The sequence below is a fragment of the Amphibalanus amphitrite genome, unplaced genomic scaffold (assembly GCF_019059575.1).
Source record: "Amphibalanus amphitrite isolate SeventyFive unplaced genomic scaffold, NRLGWU_Aamphi_draft 000098F_arrow, whole genome shotgun sequence".
NCBI lineage: Eukaryota > Metazoa > Arthropoda > Thecostraca > Balanomorpha > Balanidae > Amphibalanus > Amphibalanus amphitrite.
In genome coordinates this window covers 430,798-444,773 of record NW_024881593.1, presented here as the reverse complement: position 1 = coordinate 444,773, position 13,976 = coordinate 430,798, and the positions used below count along the sequence as shown (strand labels likewise).

General features: G+C 49.4%; 1 protein-coding gene across 2 annotated transcripts in view; it reads left to right on the top strand.

Annotated features, from left to right (window-relative positions):
• The first annotated feature begins 4,893 nt into the window (after positions 1 to 4,893).
• LOC122380451 (SET and MYND domain-containing protein 4-like) overlaps positions 4,894 to 13,976 on the top strand; it is a 40,134-nt gene continuing 31,051 nt past the window's right edge. For both annotated transcript variants that reach the window (XR_006256335.1, XM_043363608.1), the window contains exons 1-8: positions 4,894 to 5,067; positions 10,542 to 10,640; positions 11,247 to 11,463; positions 11,749 to 11,929; positions 12,151 to 12,322; positions 12,568 to 12,723; positions 12,998 to 13,316; positions 13,612 to 13,901. Coding sequence is in view for 1 of the 2 variants with exons in the window: in XM_043363608.1 (XP_043219543.1) it covers positions 10,588 to 10,640; positions 11,247 to 11,463; positions 11,749 to 11,929; positions 12,151 to 12,322; positions 12,568 to 12,723; positions 12,998 to 13,316; positions 13,612 to 13,901 (1,388 nt within the window). In the remaining variant the exon portion in view is untranslated. The remainder of the gene's footprint in view (positions 5,068 to 10,541; positions 10,641 to 11,246; positions 11,464 to 11,748; positions 11,930 to 12,150; positions 12,323 to 12,567; positions 12,724 to 12,997; positions 13,317 to 13,611; positions 13,902 to 13,976) is intronic.

Genomic DNA, 13,976 nt, shown 5'->3' with positions numbered 1-13,976 from the left:
CCGTGCCCCCGCCTCGGTTCAAACAGGCTGGGGGCCAGCAATGTCTGTGTCTGCCCCTCCATTTGCCCCCCCCCCCCAAACAAACAATGGGCCCCCATGGGCGTATGGGGCTCTGGCACTTATTCGATTGCCACGAGGCTCAAGAATCCAACGCCAGCTATTAACAGCTCCCAAATCAGCCTTTGAGGGTCCTACACTGATCTCGGAGGGCCCTTCAGTGGCGGTCAAGCGCCCACATTGACCACTGAGAACCCACATTGATCTCTGAGGGTCCTCCACTGGCGGCATTTGAGGGCCCCTAAACCGGCCTCAAGGGCCCAGCCGGCGTCTGAGGGCCTCACATCGGCCTCTGGTGGCCTCATTTCTGTCTCTGGGGTCCCAAGACTAACCTTTAGGTGCCTCTGAGGGCCCCGTACTGAATTCTGGAGACCCGATGCCGGCCTCTAAGAGTCCGCATCGGCCTCTGAGGGTCCATCTTGGCCTTAGGGGTCCAACGCCGGCCCACGCCGGTCTGTTACGGCCCCACACTGACCTCTAAGGGCCCATGCTGGCCTGTAAGGACCCACATTAGCCTCTGAGGTCCTTGCACTGGATTCTGAAGACCGATGCTGGCCTCAGAGGCCCATCTTGGTTTTTGAGGGCCTTCTGCTGGCCTCTGGGGACCAACGCCGGCCCATGTCGGCATTTTAGGGTCCCATACTGACCTCTGAGGACCCATGCTGGCCTGTAGGGACCCACATTAGCCTCTGATGGCCCAAGTCGGCATCTAAAGGTCTCAAACTGCTCTTTGCAGGCCCTGTACTGGGGTCTCTGATGGCCTTAACCCTCGCCGGCCGAGGGGGGGGGGGAGGTGCCGCCCCTCCATAGTTTTTTTTTGCGATAGCTCCGAACACGCCGGCGATAGAGAGCTGAAGCTTGGCATATCTGACCTTTGAATCAAGCCGGATCTTTTGACACCAACCGCATTTTCGGGTCAGATCAGGTCACTGACCTATGAGGTCATAAGTGAACCTCTGCACGGTCTTCAGATGTCGCAACTTCGCAACGCCCTTGCTGCCAGAGGAGATTTCACAGGGAAATGAACCTTGCAGGACCTAGTATCCATTAGGAGTCTCACAACTTGTACGTCTCGGATTTTCCTATAGGTCATATGAGGTCAGGTCATTTTCGTGACCTCACCATTAGGTATAAGTCAATGGGGATAAACTGAAAACTTTTTCTGGCGCCGGGAACGATCTCCAACTATCTCAAGCACACCGAATCGTGATTTCATGCACTCCTTGCAAGGTTTGATCTGTCACTTTTGCAATGTTGACCTTGCGCGACGTCATTTATGACCTTATAAGGGTCATATTAGTTTTTCGTCAATAACTACCGATCAAATTGAGCTAGCGAGTCGGAAAAGCCACCAATGGACTCAAGAAGACCTTCCGAATCGAATGCTATGAGACATGACCTCATTCGACCAATTTCGTGACCTGGGGGCGCTGACCTGACCGTGACCCGAGGTCAACACCCTAAGTTTACCTCACCCAAACAAAAAGCATATCATTCGACGAGCCTGAGAGAGGCGAACACGATGCTGGCAAAATCGCGGCTCTGCGGCCGTTTTTTGCGAAACTATTCACCAAAAACGGAACCGTGCCTTGAGGCACTTGACTTGACCTCAGGTCACCGGTTGACCTAGGACCTTAAAATCGGGTATCGATCTCTGCGTCTCGTAACGGCGCACACGCTCGTTTTTCCGCGACGCGCTATCTCCACCTGGGGCGAAATGGCGAGAGGGGTCGTACCTGCTCCCCGCCCCCTCGGCCGGCGCGTATGTAGAAAACTTATAGGTACGGGCCGGCGAGGGTTAAACTGGCCTCTGAGGGCCCAGACCGGCCTGTAAAAGTCCCACACCGGCCTCTGACAGTCAATCAGCCCAGTTGCAGTGGTCGCTAATATAAAATCTCTTAAAAACGTTACAGGCCTGGCTGAGCTTAGCTGGGCCGTTCATGCTAATTTTTATAGGTATATTGAAAAGACTCGCTTTACACATTTCACGCTTGCTCGTAATAAAAAGTTGCTGGATGCCTATGGAATTTCTATGGGTGCCAACGGCTGCGGAGGACAGGGGAACGCGTTCATCAGTTTGAGTTTATGGACGGGAGTCTCCCTGAAATTTAACCAATTTTATTTTTGTATTTGTCTCGATTTTTTTCTTTACCTCTGAGCATGTTTGCGAAAACAAAGTGGCCGAAATCCGAGGAGAAATTGGATTTTGGGGGTAGGTTAGGTTTTAGACCTCTGGGAGCCTGGCCCCCCCACTTTCGAAAACGTTCCTACGCCTATGTCGTTGCCCAAACGGTGAACATGTATTCAACCGTTTACCCGAAACTCGCAGTCGCATCTCGTTTGTTTATTTTAGTTCGATTGAATTGAGATTGGCTATTTTTAAAACGTATGTATGTATGTATGTATTGTATTCATAAAAATCTCCACATCGTGGCTCTTCCGATTTCAGAGTCAGTACATTAGTTAAACACAGTGAACATGTTCATAAAACACGAAAAAATGATGGTTTAAAAATCACTATAAATTGCTAAAATGCGATAAAACTGAGCACATCTACTCCCCATGTCTCGCGATTCACCTCCGTGGGTGACACAGTAAACGACTCCTCCTGAGCTCGGCTGGCAGGCGGTTCCAGGCGGTGGTAGCCCGGCACATAAATGCACGGCGAGCGAGTTCTGTGCGCACGCGTGGCATTTGCAGCAGCATACTCTCCGATCCCCGCGTGGTCCTTTCTGATACATCTGAACGGGACACAATCATCGTGCGGAGATGCTCAGGCGACTCAGGTGACCCCAGAATCCGACAAAGTGCCGCCAAGTCACATTTAGTAATCAGCTCATCAATTTTGAGCCATCCCAGTTCTTTTAAAGCGGGAGTAATATGCTGAGACTTCTTTAGTCCGGTGATGATCCTGGCACCAAAATTTAGAACTTTCTGGATCCTATACTTTTGGGTTTTGGTGCAGCCGCCCCAAACGGTCAGACAGTAAGTGATGTGGGGATAAACAAGCCCTTCGATGATAACTTTTTTGGTCTCGTGTGGTAGTCGGTGGCTCAGCTTTGCAAGTCCCACCAACATGCCATAACAGCGCCTGATGACGGCAGATATCTGGAGGTCCCAATTGAGATAAGAGTCCAAAGTTATGCCAAGAACCTTCACAGAAGGAGAAGGACTGATGAGCTGTTCCCCAAAATGAATTTTAAATGTTTCGTTGATTTCTAAGTGAATTCGCTTAGACTTCACGACCAAGAGATCTGTTTTTGAGGGATTAATTTTTAAACGATTTTGAGTAAACCAATTCAAAACAATTTTGAGCGTGTTCTCTACTCTAGTACGGAGGTCACCCACGTTGGCCGGAGCATCCGCATCGATAAACTGCGCGTCGTCGGCATACATGATGAGCTGTCCGTGGCGAATAAAAGAAGGTAAATCGTTGGTAAATCGTAAAAACAAGATCGGTCCCAAAGTACTCCCTTGGATCACGCCATGTGTCACCGCCACTGGCGTTGTACACCCCGCCACACGCTGCGTTCGGCCTTCGAGCCAACCGCGGAACCAATGGTCATCCACACCATACCATCCGAGCTTTTCCAGGAGCCGGCAATGCTGCACGCTGTCAAACGCTTTGGACGTGTCTGTCGTCGTCAACGTGGAGACGAGGCCACGGTCCATGCTGCTGACAAGCCTGTCAACAGCGCACAGCATCGCCGACTCCGTGGAGTGGCCCGGGCGGAAGCCATGCTGTTCAGCGCAAAGTATATGATGTTCGCTTAAATATGACATTAACTGATTTCCAACTACACGCTCACAGAGTTTACCTACAACGGACAAAATCGAAATTGGCCTAAAATTATTTGGCTCAGAACGGTCACCACCTTTGAAAAGTGGAGTAATGACGGCAGATTTCCACGCTGTCGGCACCGTGCCGGACACAAGCGAGTCGTTCACAATATACAGCAAATGTGGCGCGATCACAGGGAAGGTCAATCGGATCAACTGCACAGTGACACCATCCTCGCCACACGCCCTCGACGAACCCAGCTGGCTCAGCGCAGCCGACAGCTCGGGCAGAGTCGCCGGTTTGACACGGAATGAGCCGGCGCACACCCTCGGAGGTCGGGGCGGTACCGTCTCACCCGCGTCACAACGCTGTTATAACCATCCCATGGTTAAATGATTAAATCAATTGACATCTCATAATACGGTAAAATCTCATAATACGGTAAAACAGCATTCAGCGTTGCTCGGACAAGTATATCTGATATTTCTTTTCTATAGTACAAAGCAAGCGCTTTTGCTATTGGAACCGGCTAAGTCTGTCTCAAATCGAATAGTAGCTCGGCGTTATTAGGTACCGGGAGCCGGGCTCCGAGAAAGCTGTTTGGGTCAGCAGCGGTGGACCATAGAAAGGGACGCTTTACCCATTGGCGGCGCTAATGGACCCCATTTGGCTGTACAAACGCCCCGTTGACCAGCTCACGTTCCGCAGCGGGATCATTAACACCCCTAGGTCGCACATATCAAAGGGTGCCGACGTCTGCGTCAGGAGGCTCGATGGTCGGCTTTGTGAGCAAATATCTCTATGTGCTCTGTGGCAGAGGCACCGGCACAGTTTTCAAAAAAGCGGCAGAACCCACCAATTAGGTACTGGCACTGAGAACCGGGTGAGACCGAGACGGCTGCTCCGCGCCGGTGCCTGGAGACGCCTCTGCTGACCGGGGGAGCGAGTCGCCCTGCGGCGGCCACGGGCGCGTCAGCGACCGAGCGTGGAGGAGCGAGAGAGCCAAGCCCGAGAGGCTTCAGGGGCTTCAGTTGGTGGAGGCGGGGCCGGCCGGGTGGTCCAGTGTCGGCGGGGGGATGCCGGTCGGCCCAGGGAGCCATGCTGGCCGGAATCGTGGAGAAGACGGCAGCTGCAGAAGAGCACAACCTCGGCCCGAACGCCACTGAAGCCGTCAACGAGATGGACGAGCCCCGGCTGAATAGCAATCTATACATCAGATGATCATACAGGTGCGTAGGATGGTCATCGTACATTGGTCCACTAACGTCGAACGCATAGTTGGTAGCCTTGTGTCGAACTACTCTGTAAAAATTAGCGCTAGCCGCTAATAGCTAATAGCTAATTAGCGCTAGGTAGCGCTAATTGGCAGAACTGGCTTTGGCAGAGGAGTCTAGTTGATCTCACCAAGGTCACAGAAGTTTAATGCATCAGCCTAAATAGCAATTTAAAAACCAAACTCAATGAACTTTCTTCAATTGCGATTTCTCGTTTCAGCGATCTGTCGAGGCCCTCTTGCATCGCAGGACTGAAAAATGGCAGTTGAATAATCTCGACCATTTTCAGACAGATGCTGCGTCAATGCGACTTTTGATGGCGCGGACGCTGCCAACGACCGCGTGTTTTCGACGTTCGAATAATTGCATGCAGATTGATATCAATCTCGTACATGCAGATTCCGGACAATTTCAAATCGGCTCAAAATGGGCATATAGACCAAACAGGATACGCTGATCACGAATCCGAAGTCCGTTCCGCGGCACATATGAAACTTTTCCCGGAATTTCCGAATTCCGAATCTGCATGCAGATTCCGGACAGTTTCAAATCGGCTCAAAATGGGCATATAGACCAAACAGGATACGCTGATCACGAATCCGAAGTCCGTTCCGCGGCACATATGAAACTTTTCCCGGAATTTCCGAATTCCGAATCTGCATGCAGATTCCGGACAATTTCAAATCGGCTCAAAATGGGCATATAGACCAAACAGGATACGCTGATCACGAATCCGAAGTCCGTTCCGCGGCACATATGAAACTTTTCCCGGAATTTCCGAATTCTGAATCTGCATGCGGATTCCGGACAATTTCAAATCGGCTCAAAATGGGCATATAGACCAAACAGGATACGCTGATCACGAATCCGAAGTCTGTTCCGCGGCACATATGAAACTTTTCCCGGAATTTCCGAATTCCGAATCTGCATGCAGATTCCGGACAATTTCAAATCGGCTCAAAATGGGCATATAGACCAAACAGGATACGCTGATCACGAATCCGAAGTCCGTTCCGCGGCACATATGAAACTTTTCCCGGAATTTCCGAATTCTGAATCTGCATGCGGATTCCGGACAATTTCAAATCGGCTCAAAATGGGCATATAGACCAAACAGGATACGCTGATCACGAATCCGAAGTCCGTTCCGCGGCACATATGAAACTTTTCCCGGAATTTCCGAATTCTGAATCTGCATGCGGATTCCGGACAATTTCAAATCGGCTCAAAATGGGCATATAGACCAAACAGGATACGCTGATCACGAATCCGAAGTCCGTTCCGCGGCACATATGAAACTTTTCCCGGAATTTCCGAATTCCGAATCTGCATGCAGATTCCGGACAATTTCAAATCGGCTCAAAATGGGCATATAGACCAAACAGGATACGCTGATCACGAATCCGAAGTCCGTTCCGCGGCACATATCAAACTTTTCCCGGAATTTCCGAATTCTGAATCTGCATGCGGATTCCGGACAATTTCAAATCGGCTCAAAATGGGCATATAGACCAAACAGGATACGCTGATCACGAATCCGAAGTCCGTTCCGCGGCACATATGAAACTTTTCCCGGAATTTCCGAATTCTGAATCTGCATGCGGATTCCGGACAATTTCAAATCGGCTCAAAATGGGCATATAGACCAAACAGGATACGCTGATCACGAACCCGAAGTCCGTTCCGCGGCACATATGAAACTTTTCCCGGAATTTCCGAATTCCGAATCTGCATGCAGATTCCGGACAATTTCAAATCGGCTCAAAATGGGCATATAGACCAAACAGGATACGCTGATCACGAATCCGAAGTCCGTTCCGCGGCACATATGAAACTTTTCCCGGAATTTCCGAATTCTGAATCTGCATGCGGATTCCGGACAATTTCAAATCGGCTCAAAATGGGCATATAGACCAAACAGGATACGCTGATCACGAATCCGAAGTCCGTTCCGCGGCACATATGAAACTTTTCCCGGAATTTCCGAATTCTGAATCTGCATGCAGATTCCGGACAATTTCAAATCGGCTCAAAATGGGCATATAGACCAAACAGGATACGCTGATCACGAATCCGAAGTCTGTTCCGCGGCACATATGAAACTTTTCCCGGAATTTCCGAATTCTGAATCTGCATGCGGATTCCGGACAATTTCAAATCAGCTCAAAATGGGCATATAGACCAAACAGGATACGCTGATCACGAATCCGAAGTCCGTTCCGCGGCACATATGAAACTTTTCCCGGAATTTCCGAATTCCGAATCTGCATGCAGATTCCGGACAATTTCAAATCGGCTCAAAATGGGCATATAGACCAAACAGGACACGCTGATCACGAATCCGAAGTCCGTTCCGCGGCACATATGAAACTTTTCCCGGAATTTCCGAATTCCGAATCTGCATGCAGATTCCGACAATTTCAAATCGGCTCAAAATGGGCATACAGACCAAACAGGATACGCTGATCACGAATCCGAAGTCCGTTCCGCGGCACATATGAAACTTTTCCCGGAATTTCCGAATTCTGAATCTGCATGCGGATTCCGGACAATTTCAAATCGGCTCAAAATGGGCATATAGACCAAACAGGATACGCTGATCACGAATCCGAAGTCCGTTCCGCGGCACATATGAAACTTTTCCCGGAATTTCCGAATTCTGAATCTGCATGCGGATTCCGGACAATTTCAAATCGGCTCAAAATGGGCATATAGACCAAACAGGATACGCTGATCACGAATCCGAAGTCCGTTCCGCGGCACATATGAAACTTTTCCCGGAATTTCCGAATTCCGAATCTGCATGCAGATTCCGGACAATTTCAAATCGGCTCAAAATGGGCATATAGACCAAACAGGATACGCTGATCACGAATCCGAAGTCCGTTCCGCGGCACATATGAAACTTTTCCCGGAATTTCCGAATTCCAAATCTGCATGCGGATTCCGGACAATTTCAAATCGGCTCAAAATGGGCATATAGACCAAACAGGATACGCTGATCACGAATCCGAAGTCCGTTCCGCGGCACATATGAAACTTTTCCCGGAATTTCCGAATTCCGAATCTGCATGCAGATTCCGGACAATTTCAAATCGGCTCAAAATGGGCATATAGACCAAACAGGATACGCTGATCACGAATCCGAAGTCCGTTCCGCGGCACATATGAAACTTTTCCCGGAATTTCCGAATTCCGAATCTGCATGCAGATTCCGGACAATTTCAAATCGGCTCAAAATGGGCATATAGACCAAACAGAATACGCTGATCACGAATCCGAAGTCCGTTCCGCGGCACATATGAAACTTTTCCCGGAATTTCCGAAGTCCGAATCTGCATGCAGATTCCGGACAATTTCAAATCGGCTCAAAATGGGCATATAGACCAAACAGGATACGCTGATCACGAATCCGAAGTCCGTTCCGCGGCACATATGAAACTTTTCCCGGAATTTCCGAATTCCGAATCTGCATGCAGATTCCGGACAATTTCAAATCGGCTCAAAATGGGCGTATAGACCAAACAGGATACGCTGATCACGAATCCGAAGTCCGTTCCGCGGCACATATGAAACTTTTCCCGGAATTTCCGAATTCTGAATCTGCATGCAGATTCCGGACAATTTCAAATCGGCTCAAAATGGGCATATAGACCAAACAGGATACGCTGATCACTAATCCGAAGTCCGTTCCGCGGCACATATGAAACTTTTCCCGGAATTTCCGAATTCTGAATCTGCATGCGGATTCCGGACAATTTCAAATCGGCTCAAAATGGGCATATAGACCAAACAGGATACGCTGATCACGAATCCGAAGTCCGTTCCGCGGCACATATGAAACTTTTCCCGGAATTTCCGAATTCCGAATCTGCATGCAGATTCCGGACAATTTCAAATCGGCTCAAAATGGGCATATAGATCAAACAGGAAAATTTTCTGATGATAAAACATATAAGATAAAGCCTATGCCGATGCCTATGCCAATGCATTGTTTACTAAACAATAAGCATTGCTGTTATTCGTATTTAACTCTGAACTCAAATAAAAATTGTGCTAATTTGTTGTTGAAATACAATTGCTAATTCTGATTTCAACTTAGGGACAACCTAATACAAAGTGAGAAACGCATATTTGAATTTAACTTGACATTTTCTGGTGCTGCAATGCTGGATAATGGACTGCTTTTAAAGGAAACAGTCCACTTTACTGAAATCAGTATTTTGCTATTGATTTATGATTTTTTATGCTCAAAATAATCATGAAATAAAATAAAACCTTTTTGTAAAAACAATTATTTTCTATATTTTAATATAGGACGAACTATATTCTATGTAATGTATGACTTAAGAGTCATGTTACCTTTTCCTCAAGTTATAATGAATATGAAATAATATTTTCGGAGTTTCTTGATATGATATGAGTGATCTTGAGTGATATTTCTTGAGTTTCTTTTTCACTCGCATTGAAAAAGGTACCACTACGAGTATCGAAATATTTGCTATCAGTTTTTCAATATATATCACTCAAGAAACTCCGAAAATATTATTTCATATATTCTATGTAAAATAATGTTTGACGCGGAAGCTTATTACGCATTGACCAATCATATTGCGTAGCTCAAACCTACGCATACTGCATTGGCTGTAAGCAGCACGCTGATTGGCTGACGATGACGTGGCTGCATTCCTGTGCAAGGCACGCATTCCTCTACAAGGCACTCTTTTCGGAACGAGAAATGGAATATCTTCGTCTAGGGTGATCGTTGAGCCGTAAAAGCTCCTGATTTGTGCTAGTCTCAGCTCAAGCTACGAAACTGCTATTCCAGCTCAAAACCCCATGTTAAAAGTGAACTATTTCCTTTAAAGGGACCCTCCCACCTTCAAAAAAGTTAATGAATTGGCATGAAAGTGATGTCGCTCGGTTCAGAAAGAGCAAAAACGAATATCTACCAAATTTCATCGAAAAATATTCACCGGTTTTCAAGATATTAGACTTTTACTTTTGTTTACTTTTTGGGATCTCCGCTGTTCCTAGCGACTTTATTTGAAAGTGCGGCATTTGTTGCGCGCAAAGCACCATATACCACCGCGTGCTACAAAACGTTTTAGTCAAACATTTAACGGACGTTCGGAAGCCTGATGACGTCATCAGATTCCCGTAATGGTTAAGAGATAGGGACCACGCTGGTCCCACCCTGCAAGTAAAGGGAAGAAATTTCTTGAACACCATAAAGCTGCGGGGGTTGCGACCAGGATAAATGGTGGTTTCTGAGCCTGGCCGCAAACTTGGCTATCTCAACTCAAAACTAATGTTAAGGTGGGAGGGTCCCTTTAAGTATCTAAAAACCATGAGTGCCCAATGATGATAGATAAACAATTGTTTTTATGGTTCCTCTCATTCATAAGCTCTCCTTTGCTGATTTTCAGGCAATGATTGGTTGATGCTCATCCTTTATGTGAAGCTGATTTTAAAATGATCACTGAAGAAGACTACATAGTCAGGTTTTTCCAGGATGCAGTGATCAGGTATGCTTGCTGACTGCACTGCTGCCTTAGTCTGGTTTGCTTTTCATATTATTGAAACACTAATGGGCAGTTTGGTATGTGCTTTTAACATAGCAACACAATTGTTTCCATCTCATGTCTGAACATGTCAATGAAAAGCATTAGGTGTTGTACCTATTTGTTTTACACTTAATGGGCACAAAAAAATAAATGATATCAACCCCGCGTTCGATGTCTCTCGGACGACGAAGATTCTACGTCGTGCGGCCAATCCCGTCCAAGGTCAGCGGGGGCTCGGCTGCGGTTATGGAACGTGATTGGCCGGACGGCGTAGAATCTTCGCCGTCCGGGAGACATCGAATGCGGGGTAAATGATACCTAACAAGTATTTGCCCAGGTGAACGATTTCAATGCCTCTTCTTCACTCCTTTGGTTATGATGCATACCTAACGAAGAAAATATGCTCAAACTGAGCCCTGTGGTCATCAATCTAAAACTAATTCAATATCATTTAGCTGAATGTCAATTGTAAGACCATGTGAAGTAGCTCAGCCAATCTCTCCTTGAAGCTCCAGTAAACAAACAAAGTGAAATATGACCATCTGACAATAGCTATTCATCCCACAGAGGGAAGCTGAGCAGCTGCCAGTCAGCGCCGCGGCGGAAGGACGATTCCCTGGCGGTGTCTCACCGGGAGCGGGGTAACGCCAGTTTCCGCTCCGGCCGGTTCGCGGCGGCGCTGCAGCAGTACGGCGAGGCGGCTCTGAATGCCGACAGCGCCGAGACGCTGAGCGGCGCGCTGGCCAACCGTTCGGCAGCGCTCCACCGCCTGCAGCGACACCAGGTGCGGACCCGGCCGGCTTCACGATCTTCTCGTGCATTTGACCGTGCACCTTGTGCATTTCTTGTTTTCGTTTTTCTTTACTTATCAACTTAATTCGTTTTTACTTACCGCTTACTGTTAAACTGAAACTGATGTTTAAACGAGCTAATCTGCAGCTGTCCACATTTTACTTTCTCTCAGTTTGCTATGCAGCACCCCCTTCTTAAAGAAGATGGAATGAATTGAATCTATTCAATATTCATCCTCCCTGAACTGTGTGCATGGCTGCTGCACCGTGACCTGCAGGACAGCCTCGATGACATCGCCCACGCGCTCGAGTCTGGCTACCCGGCGGACCGGCACCACAAGCTGCATGTTCGGCGCGCCCGCTGCCTGCTAGTGCTGGGGAGGCTGGAGCAGTCTCGTGCCGCCCTGGCCCAGTACCGGTCGGCCCTGGACAACATACGCCTGGGACCGTCCGCCAGAGGTCAGTGCGGCAGCGTGAGCTGGGAGTGCTAGCAAAGTTTTTTCTTCTTCTCGAGATCCAAAAGGTCAGAGCTACTAAGTTAGCCTTTTTTATTTTTAATCAAGTATGTTGCGAAAGTGCTCAACGCTGATGCCTTTCAGAAACCTTCAAGCCGGCCAAACATCAATGTCGTGTCTTTAAGGAGCCAGTTTACCCACTTTTGATGATGTCCTGCCTCGTAGATAAGCTGACCGCGGAGGCGGACGCTCTGTCGGCGGACATTGATCGGGCGGCGACCGGAGACGGCCCTGACCGGTGTGCTGAGACTGGGGAGGACGAGAGCTCCACACCGCGGCCGGCGCTGGAGGGCGGCAGCGGGCCGCTGGTTGGCGCCTCCAGCTCCCTGCAGCTCAGGTGAGTGGAGTTTAGGACATTTCTGATCGAATCCTGTATTTTAATCATGTGAGAAATACCCGTATATTTCATTGTTCCAATTTTTTTTTAAATACATAAATAAAACGATATTGATGTCGGTTTATCAAGCTCAGTTTTAAAGTACCTTGATTTCATTATTCAGCTTGCCATCTCATCATCTTGTGTTGAGACTAACTCTCACTATCTGAGCCACTGAATACGCTCCCGTACCGTTCCCGCCGCAGGCAGAGCGAGCGGAAGGGGCGGCACGTGGTGACAACTCGCCCCGTGGCCAAGGGTGCCGTGCTGTTTGCTGAGGAGCCGTACGTGTGCGTCCTGCTGCCGGAGCGGCGGCTGGACCACTGCCACCACTGCCTCCGACACACACACGCGCTGCTACCGTGAGTACGATGGCAGACTGGAGTCTGGAGAACCGAGGTCGATGTAACTGGATGAATGTGCGCGGAGATAGTGCGCCCATATGTATTCATTGACCATAAATGTGCTAATTACTGGATCTAGAACAGAAAGTGGCTCTGGAGCTGATATATCGATATGCACCAGCATTTTTTCAATTTGATATTGCCCGCTAGTCATTGGTTCATAACACTCCTTCAGTAAGAGTGTCATTGACTGCGTCTGGTTTATCTCCAACTGCGTCTGACCGTGCCACAGGTGCTTGCGGTGCCCGGACGTGGGTTTCTGCAGCGCCGCCTGCCGGGACGAGGCCGGTGCCGTCTACCACGCGGCCGAGTGTGGCCACGCCTCCTTTCTGGAAGCGTTCGGTATCGGACGGGCGGCCGTGCGCGTGCTGCTGACTGCCGGCTGGCAGCGGGTGCTGGCGCTGCGGACGCAGCTGGCAGCTGTGGGCAGCAGCTGCCGGGCCGACATCTGCAGCTGCTACCGGCCCGATGGGGACCGGTACCTGTCGGTTTTCCACCTGGTGCATCACCTGGCCGAGTGTCACACAGAGGACGCCTACCACTACGGACGGGTACGCGGGCGGCGGGAGGCAGGCGGGAGGTGCGATGGAGACCAGACTGGGGTGTCACAGTGGGTGCACTAAAGTCGATATTACTAGATCCATTGGTGCTCTAGGCTTGTTGGACGGCACTATCGCTAAGTGCATAACGTGCGACCTGGCGATCTAGTTTTTCTTTCGCACAATTTGCGATTATATCGGCATTTATTTTCGACTACTTTTCGTTTGTCTAGCGTCGCTGTGTAACGACGCTCAGACTTACCTTTCGATGTCTTCCTTGATTGCTGACTGACTGTTCTCCCGGCAGGCGGCCGCCACTCTGGCCGTGTTCCTGGCGGAGCGGACGGCGTTTTTCGGCGCCGGCGCCGGGTCGGCCGGTCCGCCGGACTGGGCGCTGCGCTGGACGGCGGCGCTGCTGCTGCGACACATCCTGCAGCTGGTGTGTAACGCGCACGCGCCCACCAAGCTGGTGCCGCTGCCCAGCGATGGTGATGGTGACGGAGGGGTGGTGCAGCTCTCTGAACAACGTATCGCCACGGCGATCTACCCGTCGGCCAGCTATATGAACCACAGCTGCGACCCCAGCATCATTAACAGGTAGGGGGATGGCCAGTGGTTACTTGTCGCGCGCGGCAGGTCTCTGGACAGTTATAGCATTGCGTGTGTTCAGCT